We start from the raw sequence: 22,029 nt of genomic DNA on the forward strand, positions 1-22,029 counted from the left end.
ATGGAGTTTCATAATTTAAGTGAATTTCTGTATTATTTTTCCAGTGCGTTTCTGGCTGCTGTTACATAGCTGATAGTCACAGGATTATACTTTTGCTATTTGAGAATACATCTAGCAAATCTGTGCTGTGAGTACTTTAATGCAACTTGATCAAACTAAGACATTCCCAATTATTTGTTGAACACCCCTCCTTGCAGCACATCACACTTTTCTACTAGCTTGACCTCTTCTGTTCTTCGGTCATGTCCAAAAGAGGACAAACTGCTTTTAGACAGCCACAGCTGTGGGGGACCACTTTCACTAGTATGTGAAACTGAATGAGCAGTATTTGCCATCAGCAATTTTATTAGAGATCTCGATTGGACAGTCAACAGTTTATTATTACACCACAAAAGGTACAAAAGTGAGCATGAAGACAGATTCTTGACTTATAGTCAGAAATAACCTATTTAAAAATATTAATACGCGTCTGAGTCGATGCATCTAATCATTACATTGCAGACTGCACATAAAAAAGAAACATTTAATTCATGTAAACGTTACAGGTGAGGTCTTGGGTGTAGTCAAGCTATACCCAGTATAAGACACCGTATTAGAGAGCAAAGCTCTATCTGGAGTTGCTCAAAGTTATATAGCTTGCATGGTCACTACAATACATGGCACCACAACCTTCTGCCTGTTTGTGAGTCACATGTGGCATGGCATCACTTCACCTCTGCAGCTGGGGTCAGGAGAGGCTCCCCACTGCAGCCTCTGGATGTCTGTCTTGATTCCAGTGGATGGCCAAGCTCTGGCCTGAGGGGCCCTTTATGAAAGCTGGAAGGCTTACACTTATTGCTATATTACGAATAAGATGCTATCTGAGCCACAACTGTGTTTCCAGTAGGATTTTAACAAGAATGCTTGAGTCAGTCTTCCCAGCTACCCAGTAGATGCATTCTTACAGATGCTGGCAATGCTCTGAGCAGCTTCTGGTCTCTTCTTGGCTCAGCTCTGCCATTTCCTCACCAGCTTACTCACTAGAAGGCAAGAATTGCTCTGCCTCTTCCATTACTAGCTTTGCCTGCTCAGAAGTGCCACAGTCCCTGGGAGTAAGGGTCAGAGCCTTGTCTGGCTCTGCCTGACTCAAGGGCACTGCAGACAAAAGTAAACAGAACTTCCAACCTTCAGATACAGCGATAGGGGGAGAAACCACGGGTCTTCCTCACTGACTCCTCTGCTCTGTACAAATCAAGGGTATCTATAATGTGCCACGGGGCAATACTTCCCACTCAGGGATATTCCCTGTGCTCCAAGCATTTCCCTTCCAGCCCTTCTGAAGCTGCATACAGATCATAGATCTGGGCAAGCTGTGTCTTCAGTGGCAACTTCGTGCATGCCCAAGGGAGCCCCTGCCCGGATTCTCTGTGCACAACAGTAGCTGAATAAGAGGGAACAAACCAGAATGAATCTTCTGTCCTCGACCATTGAACATGCCTTCAGCCCTTCTGAAACAGCATGCTTGTTTGCTCATGTGTGTACAGGAATTGCAGCTAAAATACCACCTCCTGGGCCTTGCCTGTTAGTATCACAGCAAGGATTCCTGGTTATTAACTTTGTACAACCATGGTGCTATTTATCACTCTAAGCTACGTAGCCATGTCCTTTCCAGTTTTGCACACAAATAAAGTCTTAAATAGCGTGGAGCACTCTGTTTCACGGAGCTTCCGTGCTGTTGGTGCAAAGACTGCAGTCTGGGTGGTCAGGATTATGTACACACTGAAGGAGCTGGACTGGCCTGGGATAAGACACAAAAACAAATATTTAGTAGCCACATGAAAGTACAACAGAACAACCACACAGGTATTAAATGCAATGTGGAAGTCAAAGTGCATGTTACATCTGTGCTTATCAAGTGGATGTAATTTCTTTAGATAACTTTTCTTGCATAATGCTGCAGACATATCTTTGGTGTTTATAGGACTTGGAGACAAGAACAGGTGCCTATGAATTAAATCAGGGTGTGAACTCACTGCATGTCAGCTATGCCGTGACAGCAAAAGTAATTAGAAAAAGAAGACACCTTTCACTGACCACAGAGCTGCTGCCATGCTGGAAGTTCACCATCTTGCTTATCTAGTGGTAGCCCCTACTGCCATGATATAGAGCTGTTGCTAAAAACATACTATAGCGTTAGATGTTTTGGCATGAGTACATCCCCTTTTTTGAACTCCCTGTGGAAAACGTTGATGAAAACAACAAAACCAAGAGATAATGACAGGCATCGATTGCTATGTGTCACAGAATTGCAGATGCTGAGCTGATAAGGATCCACACAGTTCCATCTGCCGTGACTTCAGTAGAGTCCATCCTAAAGAACTTTACTGCACATATATATCAATTATTTTATTATTGCTCTTACACAAAGAAATAATTTAAAAATGTTCATGTTGCTCTATATTGTTGCTTATGGATGGTAATTGAATGCTGACAAAAAGGCCTACTTCTTATTATGTCTTAAGATGTGAATTGTGAATCACAGTAATGAGTGTGCCAACACATTCTTCATGAAGTTCTGAAGATTTCCTCTTGTGCTGAGCCAAAGGGTATCTAAATTACTACATATTTCCCCTTCCTCTCTGTCTCCCTAGCCTATTTCAGCATAGGCTAGAATAGTTTGCACCTGCTTACAAGTCTTCAAGTACTGACTGGAGACTACAGTACTCCAAAGAGAAAGCAAGTATGTGAGCATCCTAATTCAGTGCATTTATGAACCTCACCAGTGTTGTTTTTTTCAGTGTGCAGAGCAGTTATTACTAAGGTTGAGCAATACCTAAGCAGGGATATATTGCTCTGCTTTCCTGAATAAAATTCTAGTGCTGCATAGGGCATTTGCAAGGCAAATGTCTCCTCTGCAGACAACCTTTCCCTCACCTAAAACCAATGTCGTGAACTCAGTAGTTTATAGAAATGTTTACTTAGGAAATGTTCCTATCGAAGTATGAGTTATTTGCTTTGAAAAGCTGTTCTTGGCAGATAAGATATGATTATTGAGCTTTATGAGTAAAACTGAACTCTAGCCACCTTTTTAAGGTCACTAGAGAACATTATTCGTCCATGTAAAGTTCTCTGAACTGACACAGAGGGACAATAGCTTTCAAGCTTTTCTAACTCCTCAGCAGACAGGCAGAGATTTCAGCCAAACCAGAACTTGGGCCATTCTTTTTCCTGAACTCCTGTTTCCTGCACAAACCTGACAATGGGGAATTATAATAGCTAATAGTACCTATCATGTCATATGTCTCTCTTCCTGATAACGCAGCTGGATGGAAAGGAAACATGGAAATTATAGTAAAGGAAATATGGCCTAAGCTTGACACAGTGTATTATCTGCATTAAGCTGGAAGGAAAGTTGCCTATTTGGCTTTTATTATTTTAAGTAAAAGCCTGATAATATGAAAATCTGTTTGCAGGAGGCTGCATTGCTACTTTGCTGAAGGCAACCAAACAAGCCCAGCAGCAGTGACATCCTGGAGTACAAGGCACAGAGCATAAGTGGGAGGCTGAGAGAACCACACAGCCACTTTGAAGAGATGTGATGGAAATAAGAGGGCAATCTGCTCAATTTGCTGAAATCAGGAAACAATGTCAAGCAGAGAGAGAGATGTGACATTAGTTTTATGTTAGCAAGTAGACAACAATGACAATTACCTGTAATTGTCTTCACAGGTGATCTTAAAGTTTCGCTCTTCTAAGATGTTTTTTAACTTCTTTATGGAATAGCCTGAGCAGGACTCACTGGAGAGAAAAGTCTTTGGTTACTTGTGATCTTTGCGTGTACAAGAAACTCAGCTGAACTACACACTATGTCATTTCATTTTATTTCAGATAAGATCTCCCAAAATGTGTTGTAAAATCTATTTTGTTTTGTGGAGCTTTGGTTACCACTGGGCTTTAACCGGTAGAAAATATATGATGTTCAATTGTTTAACTTGTGCAAAATCCTTCGTGCAGGAAAGTCTATGGAAAATAACTCAGTTCCACCCACAAACTGAGATCTTTATGCATAATTCGTTTGAAATAGCTCAAGGGGCATCTAGCTGTAGTGACAGGATTGACAAATGTTCAAGACATACACAGAGCCACTGCAAAAATTTGTCTCCTTGGGGGGAAAATCACCTCTTGGTACAGAGTATGGGACACAAATGAAGACAGTACTGGGGCAAATCCAGGACAACATATGGCATTAGTAGAAAACAGAGCCAGCTTTTCTTTGCAGGATTTACCAGATATTATTACTGATCAAACGTGAAATACAATTGGAAGATAAAAGTGATAGATATTCTTAGAGTTACCCCTCCTTTTCCAGTGAAACAGAAAATAAATAAGATGTGTCAAGAAGGCTGGCAGGGGATCAGGTTGCTGCAGTTGCTGAGAAAGAGGAATGTGATGGCTTTTCTGATGCTGGAAAATCATGGTAGAAAGGACTGAATGGCATGTACAGGGAAAATAATTCACAGATTAGCCTGTGCCCTTTTCTTCAGCAAACCACTATGCAGAGGGTCACCAGAATGTCTGTCACGCTAACAAGATTATAGGCACACAGCTAGAAGCCTGTGATAGACATGTCAGCTTGCACAGAAAAGAAACATTCCTGAGTATCAGTGCTTATGCTAGGGAAATGTGTTGCTGCATTGGAGCTGACACTGTTTAATACTGTTGCTGCCTGAGCAAGGATCTCTCCTGGGTCCATACTCATTCCTGAAACACACCATGGCCTCCTTACTAACTCACTGTGTCAAAGCTGCTGCCTCTGGCACATGGGAACCTTAGGAACAGGAGAAACCACAGCAATGCATTATAACCATGTGAACTCCAGAACCATTTCTGAAGAAAAGGGTCAAAGGCATTGAACCTCATGCTCAGTTCTATAAATGTAAAAGGTCTGCTAAGGAATCTGTTCAGAATGAAAAAGGTCACTCAGAAAGGCTCAGATGTGATTTGAAATCACTGTTCTGATATCAGTAATTCCACAATAAGCATTTAAACTGCAGATTTGTTATTACAAATGTCAGAATCATAGACTTGTTTAAGTTGGAAGGGATAACTTGATATCGCCTAGTCTAACCAATGTCAATTAGAGCAAGTTGCTCAGGACCCAGCTGGGTTTTTAAAATATCCATGGATGGAGACTTGGAGACTCCACAACCTCTCTAGGCAACCTTTTCCAATGCTTAAAATGACCCTATCAAACTGTCTCTGGTCACAGGACTTTCTGAAATCAAGGAAAGTATTATCACTGTGTCTTAGCTATGAGTGACAAGTCCTAACTATGAAAATACTAACAAAATCAACTGTGAAAACATTATTCTTTCCAATAAAGTAAGCAGCTAGTAGAGGAAATGCACAGCAGTTTTTCAGAGCAGGTTTAAGATAGTGGTTAGTGTTAGACAGTCATTTTGGGTCAGAATGGTTTACCTTTGTGGTCCACCGATGTTATGCATAACCCAAATATGGATTTCAGAAACTTTATCTGGATTTAAGTTAAGGATCTCAATACTTCCAAAAATGCTGTAAGAATGGGACACAGAACATTCTTAGTAATGTAAGAATTCTAATAATGTAAACATGTACCCCAGCTAATACTGCCTATTAGTGTTGCTGTTATCCTCAGTGAATGAATGTTTTCTTTTTGCTGGATTTTCATAGACAACTCAATTACCTCTGCTAGAAGATTTTCTCTCTATTCTTATTTATTTTTCATGAGAACTTCTGAAACTGTGTGCAGATAGAAGTGACAAGTTTTTCCATCTACAGTACTTTTTCTCCTGCCAGTTTTATTAGCAATGGGTTTTGTTTGTTGCAGGGGAAATGAACATGGCTGCTCTCCTGACCAGAATAGTCTTCATCTTTCTGTATAAGACTACTGCTAGCAAGCACAGTCTGGAGACAACAAACCAAATCAGCTCCACAAGCAGTTAGAAGCATGTCATTCCTGTAACATGGTGTGCAAACCTACATTAAATGTAATAGCTACTTTGTGCAGTGATATCATACTAGAGATTTATCTATATAAACTGAGAAGGAATTCAGTTAGAGTCACTGTATAGGAGTTACACTCATCAACTCTACAGCAGCCAATGGTTTTGATTCCCAGATGAATTCACCAAAATCCATTCTGCACCAGAACTTGCTGACAAGCACCTGCTGACGAACACACATTCCCATCAGCAACACAGATGCTGGGTATACCTGCTGCTTCTGAAAGCTCCCGTTTCTATTGACCCGTTGAGCATCACCTGAACCACACCACATGCTGCTTCTGCAAACTGACCAAAACAAATGGACATTATAGTCTGACATTGCATGCCACGTGCCTAGAGACTACTCTAACTTCTTCGAGGTCATCAGAACTGACTTATACAAGTAGAGAATCTGGCCCCTATTTCTACATATATCTTTGTGAACAAAAGCTTCTAAACTCTTACAGCAATGCTGTCATAAACCTGCATCCCCTTCCCATCACTGCTTTCAGTCTATAAAAAGGGGTGCAACTTTCCAGAGCCCCAGCAGCTATAGCAGTCATACAGGGCTGCCTGCTTTCTTAGTAACTTAGAGCAAACCTCAGGCTGCCTGAACTCGAGTGGTGAGGATGAGCCACCACAGAATTACTGCAAGTTTAAGGACATAAAAATCATGGAATACTTGCTACCTCATGACTCACACTCTGTGTACTTCTGTGGCTTGGGATTTTTCTCTCCAGTGATTTTAGTAAAATTCATCACAAGTTCTTATTATTAAATCACTGGATCTTGTAATCACTCTTTCCTTCTTTAAACTTGTGTTCAACTATTTTAAGACTATTACATTACAACATGATGTACTCACAGTACTCCAGATACATAATCCAGAGGTAGGATAAACAATTTTTAGAAGTTTAATGCACATGACTGTACTCATCAAATTCACCAACTCTTCTTACTTACAAACAATGTGTCTCAAAACAAGCTTGAGAGCTCTCATGTTACAAGAGAGTTTAATTATGTATAACTTTCCAATGCAGTAAGCACGAGTTTTAGCAGGTTTTTTAGCAGTAGTTGAACAAGTATCACTTTGTATAGTGATCTGTCCCTCCTAGACTCTAGAACTGCACAACAAAACTGTTCTGAGCTTAGAAAACTTTATGGACCCTAGTTTGCACAGAAAACATTCTTTTATGGTGAGAAGATTTTTTCTTACATACAAGATATGAAGAATACATTAATGCTTGTTCTTCACCCAGAAAAAAATCTATTAATAGTCATATCAAGACTAAACTCTTCTGAGACATGTAAAATTAAACTGATAAAGGAGAGCCTATTTTTTTTTTCTGGTCGATGTGAAGTGAGTGTTCTGTAAAGTGCTGATTCCATAAAACCAGGCCAGCTGCTTAACATGGTCTAGTGATACGTCACTGATGCGATCAGAGTTACGACACACATGCAGGTGGGGACACCATAGGAACATTGTGGGAGGACATCCTCTTCAGGTTCATGCTGAGAAGGACCAAGGGGACTCTCAGGTACTTGCTGTGCCAGTCTGGGAGCTGCTATCAGCATCAACAGTTCTGAATTTCTGTATTTTTTGTAATTTCAGTCCTGTGATTTAATTAAGGCTTTTACTGTAATTATTACCGTAAGTCTTATTTGTAATGTTCCAGCTGTCTGCCAAGTGTTGTTCTAGACTCTGGCATACAGTCTCTCCCACAGTAAAAATGCCCAACTTTGCTGACAGATCTGGTCCAATTAAGTAAAATATGAAACCTTGGAAATAAAGATTTCCATACTCGGACTTTTTGGCACCTAAAGCTGAAACTTATGTGAACTTCTACTGTTCTATTTTTTGAAGTCCAATCTGGAAACTCAGATTTTTGACAGTGTCAGGAGCTTCATGCCTTTTAACATTCTGTGATGAGAGGAAATTTATTCTAGATCTTACCATCTTTGATGCCATTTTCCAAAATACAGAGCCAGGATTGCTCTCACATTCACTCCATTTTGGACAAGATTCATAGTTGATTCCTTAGAAGAAACATATTGAGATAATAAGACTAGAGTGAATATTGTTAAAATGTTAATACAGATTTGTTCCCTATCAAAACAAGTTGGCTACATGAAGAAGCTCTAGGAGGAAAGAAAATTTGCATGTCTTCAAAGGTCTTCTTCTCTGCTCACCCATGTCTCAGTGAGACAGCTGGAGGTCCCATAAGCAAATAATTCTCAGAAAACTGAGTACAGAAAACATGTGTACGACCAGAACTCTTTTGAATGGGATTCTTATTTTGCAGTTTGTCCCACTGGAGTTAAAGGAAGGTACAAAATGACATAGATAAAGAGGGCTAGAAGTGATCATTAGTCTTCTTGGTAGCCAAAAAAGATGCGTTTTTCAACTTAAATTATTTTCAGTCTTCCATAACATGGGAGCAGAAAAATGATCACGGTTTTAAAAGAAAAACATTTCAGTATGTAGGTAAGAGAAAATAATAATCTGGAATTCTAGTATGCATTTTTGGCTTGCAAAAGTTAAGACTTGTTACCTGGGGCTGAGGGGTCTCCACACCATGAAATCCCATTAAGCATATAACCCAGAAACGTGTCCTCCAAGGTAAGGAAACGGTGACTGGATTTTGTGTAAAGATGAACAAGGTCATTTGTCTTGCTCCAAAATAGTGACTGTGAAATAAGGTACAATGTGCAATAAATGATACTTAAGCTCAAGCTGGTCAGGAAAAGAGAAAAACAAAGTTTTCTTCATCATGAAGGAGTTCTAATTTCCTACTGAAATGCTGCAAGTTCCCATTACCAGATCGGTTCTTAATCCCACAGCCCTTGCTCTCATTTCCAAATTATTGGGGTGGCTGTTTTTCATGGAAATGCACTCAGCCCAAGATGAGCAAGGTGTTTTGAAAGAAAAATTTTTAGTAATTCACATCGCATATTTATACAGTTTGTAGAGTGCTTTTGAACAACAGATGGGAGAGTAGCTTTTTGGAAGCAGCATTCCTCTGACATTAGGACTGCTTATTTCTCACAGAGATCTGCAAGCTCAGGGAACTGGGACAACTCTGCAGCTTAACTAGGATGACTCTGGCAAAAATATCAGCCATCCTGGCAAAACTATCAGCCTTGTCCACCTACAGACACCAACAGTTATTATGGAAAAGATCCACTACTCAAAGCCCTGTACAGACACATTGTTCCCTAGCAATCTCCCTTCCATAGCCCACCATTACCTTGTTGCAGGATATTGGATGGCTTGCCAACTCCATTAAAGGCCGATAATCTTCTGTTGTAGCACTACAGGGATTCTTGTGAATGAATGCATCTTTTAATGATTCCCATATTTTTAGGCAATCCTTATCTCTGCCGAAAGATTGAAGCATCATTAATTGATATTTATTATTAAATATTTTTAATGATTATTAATATTTATGTTTGTGAAAGCATTTCCTCCTGTTACATTCAAATATTACAGATCAATTTTTAAAGAGTTCTGACTATGCTCAAGCATCAACACACAATATGCATTAAAAAAGCAGAGTATCTTCAGGAAATCAATATATAGTGAGGAATATGCAGTTCTAAAACATCTTTCATCTAAGCCAGAACTATGCCTACGAGTCTACCTGCCCAACTCAAACAGTATCTACAGATGTTTTTCTAAAACAAAAGCAGAGGTCTTGATACTTTGGAGCTGATGTTACTTGCAGTTAGGGACTAGATTGCAGCTAAGTGCTTAGTTGAAGCAATAGTGGATTTGTACAAGTATAGCTGAGATCTGCTCCAACTCCAGTTGATCTTTTTCAGTCTCTGCATATTACTAGCTCTGGTCCCTTTGCTCTCACTGGTGTGAGTCAGAAGAATCTCACTGCATTTATATGAGGGGAACTAGTGGATGTCAGGACACACTTCAGCCTACATTCACTCTTAGCTCATTGCTTCATCAGCCTGGGAATAAAACTGTATCTCTGCTCACGGAAACTGGACTCTGCTTGTTCCACACTAAGAGAAAACTGTTGCATGGTGATGACAAGAAATCATCTCTGCGCACTGAGGTAGTGCCATGCTCCATGACACTGCAGCACAAAAGGCTCAGGACATCTGATTTCTTATACTTGAATAATAAAAACATTACTACAATTCCGAATTACTGCCTGCCTACTCATTTCAGGCCCACTCTAAAAGCCTTCCCCTTCACTGACAGCCGTCCAGTGATTCTGCAGCTTTCTCTTCCCTATCTTTATGTAAATCAAAAAGCTGACTGCATTACTCCTCTGTCTGCATGCCAAGAGGAGCTGTTCTGGCTAACTGACTCATCCTCTCTTTCTCCACTATTTGTAATCCCCTCCCAAGGGTGTTCCCACAGTTTGAAGAAGCTGTCTGAAGAACGGCCTTTGTCTTTGATGAAGACACCCATGCCTTCAGAGAAGTGTAAAAATTGCAGGGATCAGTTGGTATGTGACAGACACACAGGGCTGCAGGCTTCTTTACTTGTGGGTACTTGGGTAACAGGTATGATGTAGAATTTGATTAGTCTTAAAAAGAGTTCTAAAGGGATTAAGTGAAATCAGTAGTAGCTCATTGAAGATTTCAGAACATTTTACAGATCTGTGATATTCCCAGTGGGTGGCAACCCTGTACATGACAGGGGGTTGGATCTGGATGATCTTTAAGCCCCCTTCCAACCTAAGCCACTCTGTGATTCCATGATTCTATGATTTCTGGTGCTCTTATCCAGATTGAGCATCAGAAAGGTAAAGAGAAACACACATGATGAGCTGGTGGTATTACAGAAGACTATGTCATGACAGTGGGACCCAGAACCCCAGCCATTTCCTCACCATGCTGCTGTGTCTGTACACAAACACCCTTCCCTCATTCCTAACCCAGATGGAGAAGAAACAAAACCACAGGCAGAGAAGGACCACTGTTGTTTGGGTGTGTCCAGAAGGGCTCTAGCACCTGGCAGTCCCACAGAGCAGCAGAAGTGCCCCTACCAGACATGCTGCAGGGGCCCGCACTTGTCTAAGACCAGAAAGGATTGGACAAGCCATGACAAGTTGTCCCAGCCTTCCTTCCTTTCTGCCTTTACTTACTCAGTGGCAAACCTAAGTTATCATCTTATTAGATGATGGTTATTTGTTTCAAACTAATCAACATGGATTCTTACTCATATTTGGCAGCCTGATTACAACTTGTGTATCGTAACGTACTCCTCGTCCTTCCCATGAGGCTACAGTCATTCTCATTCCACAGTTGGCTGCCTCAAAGGCTTAAGAATACCTCTTGTGTTACAGTCAGCTGCTCCTCTGCACCCAAGTTTTATCATCGCAGTGTGCAGATTACCTTGCCATGGCAGGGTCATATGAGGGAGCACTCCCAAATTTTACAAAGCACAGAAATTAGCATCTCTTGGGCCTCTACAAACCCAGAGAGCTGGCTGCTCCAGAGAACAAGTCAAAGCAGAACTCAACTTGGCATATTACATTTTGTTCTCGAGGAAGATGTTTCTGGCTACAAACTCTGTAAGCATACCAGAGAGATTTTCATCATACTAACACTGGTACCTCACAGGGAAGTATCTGGGAGAGCAGTGTTCAGCCACAATCCTGACAACACTAAGCAGAACTACATTTGATGTCACAGAAGAGGTAGGGCTTAGCCTCTCAAGTAGGGAAGCTCTTCTACAGCTGGTAATGAGTATGAGACTTTTATTTGTACCACAAAGAAGAATGATAAGGCTGGACGATAAGGCAGGATGGACTCTTATGAAAATTCAGCAATTTCAGCATTATTTATAAGTCTAAACACTGATCTTCACAGTAAAAACAAACAAACAATCTACAAAAGCTAAAGAATATTTCACTACTCTCAACCATCAACACATCTTTTTTTATATAAAAAAGAACTCATGGGTGTGCTCTGGGAGGCTATTTCTGAGGTAGGAAATGCAGGTTTCACCCCACATCTTAAGAGCCAGAAATAATAATTGTTTTGTCTGATACAACTGCAGTGAGAAAGCTTTAGGATTTTTGAATCCCAGCTGTGGGAAAGATGGAATTCTTTACAGCCTTGCTATTGATGTATACACTAGAACTAAGAGAAAGAAAACATCTGCCTGCTGTGTGGTACTTAACACATTCAGCAAAAGTAAAAGCTCATGCTGAAGCTGAGGCTCTCCTGACGATAATATGGGAAGTCTGCTGGCACTTGGTATGCTAACAGCTGTAGCAAGCACACCTTCAAATTGAAAGATGAACACCTTCCTTGCCAAAAAGCATCTGTGAAATGAACAGTTCTCTGAAGGCGGCTGAGCACAAAGGAGAGCAGTTCTCCTGGAGCCAGTTGGAAAAGCAATGTTGGCTTTTCCACTGTGCTTCAGAGTTTTACCCACTACATGGCCTGGGCTGCTCAAGATGAGCACTCATAGCCTCCACTTTCCCTGTCAGAGCACCCACAGGAACACAGCAAGGCCTGTGGGAGTCCCAGTCCACCAAATCTAAACAAATTGGAGCACTGGAACACGTTGCCCAGAGAGGTTGTGGAGTCTCCTCTGGAGACATTCAGGACCTACCTGGATGCCTACCTGTGCAACCTGGTCTAAGGAGCTGCTCTGACAGGAGGGTTGGACTGGATGATCTCTGGAGGTCTCTTTAAACCCCTACAATTGTGACTCTGTGAAATCTGTCATGTCAAAGATACTCCAATTGGAAAGTTACCTATCACAGAATGTATTAATTTAATTTGTCTACAGAAAGAAGGCTGGGAAAGAGATTGCCAGGACACCATGGTGAATGTGCTTGCTTGCCACATGATTCTGGACTTGTGTTCTTTTTCCATGGATTTGATTGGTTTTGTGTGTTTTGGATTGCACATTAATTCTGCATCAAACAAACATCATATGCATTTATTTTTGCTTAATGAATTTCTTCCCTCAAGGCTAATTCTGTTTACAATGCAGTATTTAAGGCATTTTATTCTGCTACAGAATCTGAAATATTTAAGCCAAGTTCACTGTCAGATAAAATAAACACACTTACGTGTTCGGGTGTTTTTTTCAAATATATATATTTTATGAAAATAGTTTGGGAAATGCTGGTAAATTCAAAATAACTCAACAAGTTTAAAGGGAACACTGCGGAATCTGCTATAAAATCAGGAACTGAAGCTGCAGCCCGTTCCCTGGAACACAGCAATTGCAGAACTGGGCCTTAAAACCTTTTACAAACTGAGGCTCTGCATCCTGCACTGAGTACAGCAAGAAACAAGCTGAGATACAAATACATATCATCATTAACACTTCACTTCCTTATCAATAAGTATGCTATGTATACAACAAAGCATACCCTGCATTTTTCCCTACATTCAAGTAGAGGTTGTATTTTCCAACGAATTTCTATCCATTTACCTTTTTTAATGAACATCATACAAATTTATGAAAAGGAATCTAGGGCCAAGAACATTTCCATTAGCAGCTATCCTAGAAGCCAAACTTTAATATGCATATTATAAAAATGGACAGCTTCTGCATCATTGTTTCTTGCATATCAGTACATCGATCTGGCTAACCTTGAAAGAGCATCCTTGCACTTAAAGGAATACAATGGCATTGAGCTACCTGAGAAATCACTATTAATTTTGTGTAGTGTTATTTTTCTTTTTAACTGGACATGAGAGAGCACATTCATTCACAATTGAAAATGATTTAATTGGTATAATATCAGGGATGAGTTTCATCCCTTGTGACTTCAGCTACATCACACTGGACCTCTTGTTTTCAGTTCATCACTTTGCTGACAGTGGAAGCTAAAAACACCTTATGAAGAGCAGTGTTTCCTTGAGCTGTGTCACCTTAAGGTTTTCACTCAGAAATTTGAGAGAAGTTTAAAGTATGGGATCCACTTTAAATTTTCAAGTGAATGTGATTCTCAGGCTTTGCTCTGGAGAGCTCAGTCAGTCCTGCCCACATTCCTCAAACCCCTTCGCAGGCATGAGAAGCTCCCCTGGTGAGATACAGCCTCCTGTGCTGGCTTCCCAGGATCACAATTTTCCTTCCTAAAATAAAACAATGTCTTCAGGCCATAACAAGAGATTTTAATTGTGATCTCTCGTGGGCTTTGAAGACAGGGTCCTTTATAAAACTGGTCTTTGCAGGGATTAAACTTCACAGGGCAGGCAGATTGTGAGGTTGGTGTGGGAGGCTCTGACCTCAGCTGGCAAGTCACGCTGGCTTTAATCAGGGTTGCTGCTGCCTTATGCAGGCACTCACCACAGCACCTTTCTCACTTGCTACCACTGTCAGCCTAAATAATAGGCTGTAATAACAGTACACACCTGTGCACTTAGAAACTTAAACAGTCAGTGAGAAGTTCTGTGGTTATAGCAAAGATTCTGAACCACATGAGAAGTGTTCATGCTTGAAGTCCAAGGCACCTGAGAAGTCTGAAATGCCTGGAGACTGCATACCGACAGAACTAAATGATGCAGCAACGGATCTGCACCTAACAGACCCACTTTTGCCTCCTTACTTATCACAGAATCACAAATTGCAGGGGTTGCAATGGACTTCTAGAGATCAATGAGTCCAACCCCCCTGCTAAAGCAGGTTTCCTACGGCATCACACAGTTAGTTATCTGCCTCTTGCAGTGGACAGTGACAGTGATGATGTTTATATGTCCATCTTTAATTTATTTTTCATGTGAGCTTATGAGTAACTACATCTCCACACACAGATATCATACAAAGCCTGCTGTGTTGAGGTGAATCCCTCTGTAATAAAGAATCTTTTTGCTCCATGTTTTCTGCCCTAAATATTTTTGCTCCCGCTCTTGCTGCTCCCTCCCGACTTCCAACCTCGTCGTGTCACTTCCCTGGAGCTGCTGCAAAACCCTGGCAGCTGCAGTTGGATTCGTGCAATTGAGGACGAGGAGCTGAGACCAGGCGAACACTGCCATCAAGTGGCAAAAGGCACTCCCTGAAGGCCCTGAGATGCCTCCAAAGGTGAGGGCACACTCGCAGGATGTACCATTCAACATCAGATCCATTAACATTGTTTCAGCGTCTCCTATCAGATATATTGGTGCTAAAATTGAAAAAAACGAGAACGGAGAGCGGACAGCCAAAGCTGATTTAAAGAGTGTTTTCAACACTGGGATAATAGCAAGGGGGAAAAAAAGGGGAAAAAGAAAGAAAAAAGTCACAGAGATGCTGTCAGTCTCAAACTCTTCAACAAGGACTAGCATCTCACTACCACTTAGCTTAATTATAATAGTCTGTCACTTCAAAGTTTGTGGTAACTGATGTTTTTTTTCCCCAATATGAGAATTAAATGGTTCTTTTCCTCTTCCTTTTTTTTTTTTTTTTCTTTTCTTTTTGGCATCTTTATTTTGTAAGTACTGTTCTCTGTAAATGAAACAGTTTAAAAGCCAGTAAAGAAAGTATTGCAGAACTGCCTGGGGATAGAGACAGTCATCCAAAACTCACAGAAAGATGACTTCTGGAAAGGCTGCTGTAGACAGAACAACTGAAGCCCACACAGCAGAGTTGTGATGTCTGAAGGCCAGGGAAAAAGCTTTTTTTTTTTTTTTTTTTCCCCAGACAAGTTAATCTCTGTTCTGGTGTACCCCAGGGCTGTGAATGTTCATATACAAGGAATGATGGGGAACAAATGATGGTTTCTCACCACCGCTGTTATTTCCACACAGGGGTCTGAGATGTCAAACAGTTCTCTGGTATTTACCATACCTGAGCAATGACAGCTGAATAACACCACTAGCAAGACCCCCTGAGCACACTTCTTTTCACTGACTTCTCTACATGTGCAGAGAACTGGATGAGTGAACAGAGGTTAGTGAGAAGGAACAAGATCGTCCCTTTCATCACCAACAAGGTCTTAGAGTGCCCCATCCAAACATACAATAAATTTCAATCTTATTGCGTTGCCTGAATTTATGTGGCTACCAGTTGTTGGTTCTGTATAGCCTATTCTGTATAGCCAATGAACAAGAGTAAAAGGAAAGAACAGGGAGCTGTCTCTGCTTGACAAATGAGATGCATAAATTTGTAGCAGGAAGCAAAGCCAAACAGAATTATACCAACTACTTTCTGATGAATATGCAAGAGGCTAGTACAGAGAATTATTTCCCCCTCGGTATTTGGAAAGGAAGTCAAAGGAGATTTTCACTCAAATGAATTATAATTTTAATAATAAATAAATAATTTTGATAATAAATTATTATTAAAAATAATAAGATTTTAATATATGAAGGTGAAGTAATTGTGAGCCATATAGTATGATAACTAGGAGGAATTTTTTCACTCAGAGGGTGGTGACGCACTGGAACAGGTTGCCCAGAGATGCTGTGGATGCCCCATCCCTGGAGGCATTCAAGGCAAGGCTGGATGTGGCTCTAGGCAGCCTGGTCTAGTGGTTACTGACTCTGCTCATGGCAGGGGCGTTGAAGCTAGATGATCTTTGAGGTCCTTTTCAACCCAGACCATTCTGTGATTCTGTGACTAGGCTAACCTAAAAGTGAAAAACTATTTGAAATAGTACTGTATCTTGCATTAATAATCATTAAATATTTTACTGCTGTTAAATACAGCTGAGCCAAGCAGTTTCTGCACCACCGTTTGTCCTAGTTACACAATGGACCTCTTTATAGTCTAAAAGTATTATCAAAGGAATTGAAGAATAGGAGGGTACCACTGGAGACAATCTAGCCCAGCCCAGCCCAAAGTATGTTGCTCAGGACTGTGTCCTGTCTGGTTCTCAGCATCACCAAGGACAGAACCTCCACAACCTCTCTGGGCAAAGTATTCCATTCTTCAATTGCTCTCAGATTTAAAGTAGTTTTTCTCATTTTAAAATGAATTTTTGTGTAGCGAGCGTTACATCTTGTCCTGCAGCTGAATATCACTCAGGAGAACTTGGCCCCCTCTTTTCTCTGTCAAGCCAATACTTATACACACTGATAACATCCCTGCTGAACAGCCTCGATTCTTTATTCAGGCATTTCAATCCTTTAATCACCTCTGTGGCCATTCACTGGACATGATGCCCTTGTACTTGGAGCCCAGCACTGGATGCAGTCCTCCAAGTGCAGCCTCAGCAGTGCCCAGGAGAGGGGCAGAAGAGGTCATTGTAACAATTGTCTTGTGTGCTTTTTCTTTAAATAAACACAGAAAGTTGAATCCTTTGCAGTTGATGCAAACCAAATTCAGAAGCTTTAGAAGCCTGTGGTGCATTCCAAAAGAGGTGCTACTATCAGCTAGTAACACAGCACTCTCCAGATGACTGATTCAGTAAAAGTCTCTCCAAGCAAGGCATATTTTCTTTATGTAAAAATCAAACTCCAGTTAAGTTTGAATATAATAGCTTTATTTTGTGTAGTCATTATGGTGGGTTTTTTTTGTTTTTTTTTATTTGACACTGAATCAAACTGTAGCTGTTGTGAAGTGCCACGCTCAGTGTGAAGTGTTAGTAATCAGTGAGCATGGGAATCAAATTAAAAATGCCCAGCAGAGCATAAAGGAAAAATGCAAAAACAAGCATGCAAAAACCTCAACAGATTGCTCTCTGGAGGAAAAGATGCTACAAGTGCTATAGTATCTCACACCAAATCATGGTACCGCGTGTTCTTTTTGATAAAATAAACTACTATCTCAATAGCATGCAAAGGAATGGAAAGGCAAATAATGCACCATGGTCATGCAGAGAGAAGAGGAAGCTCTCCTGAGTATGCACAAGCTTTTGCTAAATTTAATGGAACTAGAAGCTGTTCAAATTTCATGGAATCACAGAATCATTAAGGTTGCAAAAGACCTCTAAGATCATCTAGTCCAACTGTCCACCTAACAGTGATAACGCCCACTAAATCATGTCCCTGAAGGGGCATTTACCACTAGCTTTGAATACATTATTTGGTCCAACTGTTTTTAAGGGGGACATCTATGGTATATATCTGTGCAGCACTACATGAGAAACACTTTGCACCTTCACTGTTTTGTACTGCTGTGCTGACACACAGCCCAGGCCTGCACAGCCATGCATGCTATAAAGGTGACTACTTGCCTGCTCCCTGTTGCTGTGTCACTGGCAGAGGTTAGATAAAAAAGAACTGACTTATGTTGAAGCAGTAGGTCCTATCAGACTTGACTTGGCTTGGCTTGAGTCAATCAGAAAGCGATTGCAGATCTGCGGGGGAGCAGTCCCCATCTGAGAACAACAAGTCTGCTGAGCTGCAAATGTCAGATGAGTTCATTTCTAGGCTGAAAAAAAAGCATTCCTCTTGTTGCTGAGTCTGTGACCTTTCTTCTCTCTCCTTTACAAGATCACTAAGCGTTAATTGTACCCAAACCCAAATAAGAGACAAATCAAAGCTGTTACCTGCACAGCAACAGATTTCATGCTGTGCCTGTCACTATCTGTTCTCCCACAGCAAGGAAAAAGGGGCAGAACACTCAAAGAATATTCTCTAAGCAATGGGTTACATATCCACCTGAGGTCAGCCCTGGCTCCACATTACCATAAGAGCTCTGCTGTATGAAGCACATGTGTGGGAAACTGCTGCATGGTAGGATCCTGCCCAGGGTGCTAGAAAACTCTTCTGATTACACCAGGGTTAGATTCCTGAAATTTTAAGCTTATACCGTATGAAAATTGGAGCTTGAGGATAGCAGGCGTTCAGTTAGCCAGAAGAGGGAGCCTGTATTACCGGGAAAGGGAACATAGAGCAATTGAGGTCAAATTCCTTCCCGTGGACAAAACCGCCTCTGGCCGTTACTCACACAAAGCAACAAAGCATACCAATGACCGAGGTGGATGAGTACGGGAATTCACCAACATCGACGAAAGTGAAACGTGCATCTTTTGTTAATGCCAAAGAAAGCAAGACCACTGAGCCGTGACAAACTGTTGCTTTAGCTTCGCCTCTTGACATTAGCCGGTATTTTTGGGAAGTCAAGAAGAAATAATACCTGCTAATGTGAACACCTAAGCAAGTCATGCAAGTCACATGCAGGGCATGACCTGAAAAGCCTAATCCTGTGTGGACCATATTTTCTTCCTAGAATTGAGCCAAACATATGACAAGAGCTATTCAACGTTCCCTGCCCACTTCTCGCATCAGCAGTCCCAAGATTTTATTGCACACAGGCAATAAAAGAGAACTATCAGCAGGTGCTGCACACAGTACTTAGGAGCTGCTTTTAGTGAGAACTGCAATACAGCACCTGAACTTTAAGTTGGTTTTGAAGATGCAAATTGATGTGATAAAATCTGATTTCATATGAGGTGCTCATGAATCAGAGAGCAGCAGTTCTCCCAAGGGGCTGGTGGGTTCGGGGCCATGTTTTGAATAGAAAAAAGACAAGAAAATGCACGTGAGTTTATCAGAAGCAGAGCTGTTAAAAAATGTACATATTGGTGACAGATTAAAAAAGGTTCCAACAGATTGTGGACAAACTGATGAGGAAAACAAGATTTCTAAGCAAGTCAGTGAGGTTCCTACAGTAGTAGTGGCAACAAAAGACCTCGCTGAGTGCAGGACACAGCTTGATCAGCTCGCAGGCATGCCTGAGTTTCAGTTCCACGTTCCTACTCCCTTTCTTTGATGAAGTACACCAAAGATCCCACACAATGGAAGATCCAAGTCCTACGTTAATGATGAAAGAGCTCAGGATGAAAGATGGAGAGCTCTCTGATGTGTCCTAAAGGCACTAGTTTTATTATCAGGAAGTGCCAGTGATAAGAGCAGTTTGTTACATTTCAACCTACATCTATCTCACTAGGATGAGAAATGGGGAATCTAAGGTCAGATTCCCTAAAAAAGAGGCTCCTAGGTTTTAATTCTCTGCCCAGTACTATCCTGAATGTTACAGGTACCTGTAAACATTTTTCCTTTTTTGGTGCTCTCTCAGGTAGATTTCACAGCTTCTTTAATAAAGTAATATAAAATAAAAATCCTACAACAGGCAGATTATTCAAGATATTAAGCGCTGCTGGATTAAGCAGAGCACAAAAGATTATGCCTTGGAAAAACTGTTAGATAACTTCTGATTATGAATTTATGATTTTAAACGTGTACCTGGGGGAAAAAAATAAATAAATGATTCCCAGTAAGCATGTTGTGAACACATTAGTAATGATTGCTGAGTTAAACATTGAGTCCATACTTCTGTAATAAATTAATGTGCATCTGTAGAAAACTGTATGCGATACTGCAAAAGCTTCAGGAGCTTTTCAATTTATTTTTTTATTATACATATATATATATATATGTATATATTTTTTTTTTACTAGAGAAGCTCCCTCACTTATACTGCAACCACTCAGGTGTTTAATGTATTGCACACTTTAAATCCACGCACTCAGGCCATAACTTTCCAACTGCTCATTCCCTTTAAAATGCTGCAAATCAATTTATTTGCACAGACCAAGAGAATACAAAATCAAAACAAAATATATACAGCTTTGATTTCATTGCCTCAATGTTATGAAAATGAGATGCTGTAATTGTCTTTTCACAGACAAAGAGCAGGGTGGTTATATCAGAAGGCTTGCAGTGGAGCTACTTGCCTACTGGAGCTTACTGAGGACACACAACAGGGTGGCTAGTACCACAGGGATGTGGTTTAGTGGGTGCTTTGGTGATGGGTTGACAGTTGGACTGCCTGCTTTGCCACCCATCCCAAGGCGCTCAGAGTCCCCCATTACCTGCAGGAAACTCGTGGCTCTCCTTACCTTGTTATCTGCCTTTCCTTCCAGGGCCAGAAAGCAGAAAAACAATTCTTAGCCCTAATTTCTGATGGGGATCTGGGGAACCCTTCTGTGATCTGCACAGTCTGACAGCACCCAGTGCTCCAGTGGGCTGAGCAGGGCACCAGGTGTGGGTTGCACCTGGGGCTGCCATGCCAGCACCGCTCGCCATCACTAAGCAAGAGGCTTTTCCCACAAGCTGAAAACAGCTGTTTCAAATAACCCCTCTGCATTTCCCAACATCTCTGTCTATTCCATAAATCTGTGCCAGACCACCTCCATTTTTCCTGTGTAGTTTTTGTTACGAGAACACAGAGTTAAACAGTTCAGAATTTTTGGCAAGGTTGGATTTACAGTGAATTGCTGTGACCTCCTCCTTACTTCAAGCTGCAAGAATCCAGTTCCAGCTTTAGCCGGTGCAGTAAGTACTTTTCAGGTAGCTCTTGACCCAGACTTACCAATGCTCACATTGCACACAGATTCCTTAAAAACCCCACTTGGGCACAGACAATTGGAACCACAGAGCCAGAAGGGGACTGAGCCCAACTCCTGGCTCCGCACAGGAGCGCCCAAAATCCAAACTCTCGTGTTTGAGAGCACTACTCAAACACTCCTTGAACTCCGGCAGCCGTGGGTAGCCTGCTCCATGCCCATCTCGGCGCCCAACCCGGCGTTCCCGTGCTGCACCTGGTTTGTAGGACCGCCTGCCTCCCGCCTCCGAGCCAGGTGCGCGCCGCACATCCGAGCCTGCTCTGCCCTCCCCGCACCGCGAGTCCGATGCTCACCCCAGCTCCGCGCGCCTCTCGGCGAGGTAGCCGTAGCATCTCCCCAGGACGATCTCCCGCAGGTTCCTAGTGGTCCCCCTGCCCTGCCACCTCAGCGGCTCCGGCCTCGCCTCCTCTTTGCCCCGCGTCAAGGCGGAGGCCAGCACGGCGGCCAGGACGAGGGCGAGCAGCAGGACGGCGACGCCGGCCAGCAGCACGCCGCGCTGCCGCCTCCGCTCCGAGCCGCGCTGCGAGGGCATGGCGAGGCGGGCGGCGGGAACGGCGGGCTCCGAACTGCGGCCCGGCGCCTCCCCTTGTGGCAGCCGGGCTCCGGGGCGCCCGGCCGGCAGTCGGCCCACCGCCTCCGGGAGGCCCCGCTGCGCTGCTTGCAAAGCGGCTGCTGTGGGTGCTGCGCCTTCTCGTCTCTGTGGGCCGTAGCTCTCAGCTTTTGCCTCAAGGGAGTGAATGTCCAAAAGTCAGTCATAAAAA

The 22,029-nt window shown here is 42.0% G+C and overlaps 1 protein-coding gene across 1 annotated transcript; it reads right to left on the reverse strand.

Moving 5' to 3' along the window:
- Positions 1–918: 918 nt before the first annotated feature.
- On the reverse strand, positions 919–21,982 carry LOC136048219 (ADP-ribosyl cyclase/cyclic ADP-ribose hydrolase 1-like). The gene is made up of 8 exons (XM_065735736.1): positions 21,562–21,982; positions 9,251–9,380; positions 8,555–8,690; positions 7,957–8,039; positions 6,232–6,308; positions 5,458–5,550; positions 3,691–3,777; positions 919–1,777 (listed from the first exon to the last, which is right to left on the reverse strand). The coding sequence occupies exons 1-8, from the start codon at positions 21,798–21,800 to the stop codon at positions 1,696–1,698; spliced, it is 927 nt and encodes a 308-aa protein (XP_065591808.1). The 5' UTR covers positions 21,801–21,982; the 3' UTR covers positions 919–1,695.
- Positions 21,983–22,029: the final 47 nt, after the last annotated feature.

This window comes from Cyrtonyx montezumae, unplaced genomic scaffold (genome assembly GCF_038088225.1).
Source record: "Cyrtonyx montezumae isolate F1298 unplaced genomic scaffold, pur_monq_1.0 scaffold_2, whole genome shotgun sequence".
In the NCBI taxonomy this organism is placed as follows: Eukaryota; Metazoa; Chordata; class Aves; order Galliformes; family Odontophoridae; genus Cyrtonyx; species Cyrtonyx montezumae.

Excerpts from the sequence above, each read along its gene's own strand:
- LOC136048219 (XM_065735736.1), bottom strand. The coding sequence starts at position 21,800 with ATGCCCTCGCAGCGCGGCTCGGAGCGGAGGCGGCAGCGCGGCGTGCTG. Across the intron at positions 9,381-21,561 it reads GAGAGGCGCGCGGAGCTGGG|AGATAAGGATTGCCTAAAAA; the intron begins GTGAGCATCGGA and ends ATCTTTCGGCAG. Across the intron at positions 8,040-8,554 it reads TGGAGACCCCTCAGCCCCAG|GAATCAACTATGAATCTTGT; the intron begins GTAACAAGTCTT and ends GTTTCTTCTAAG.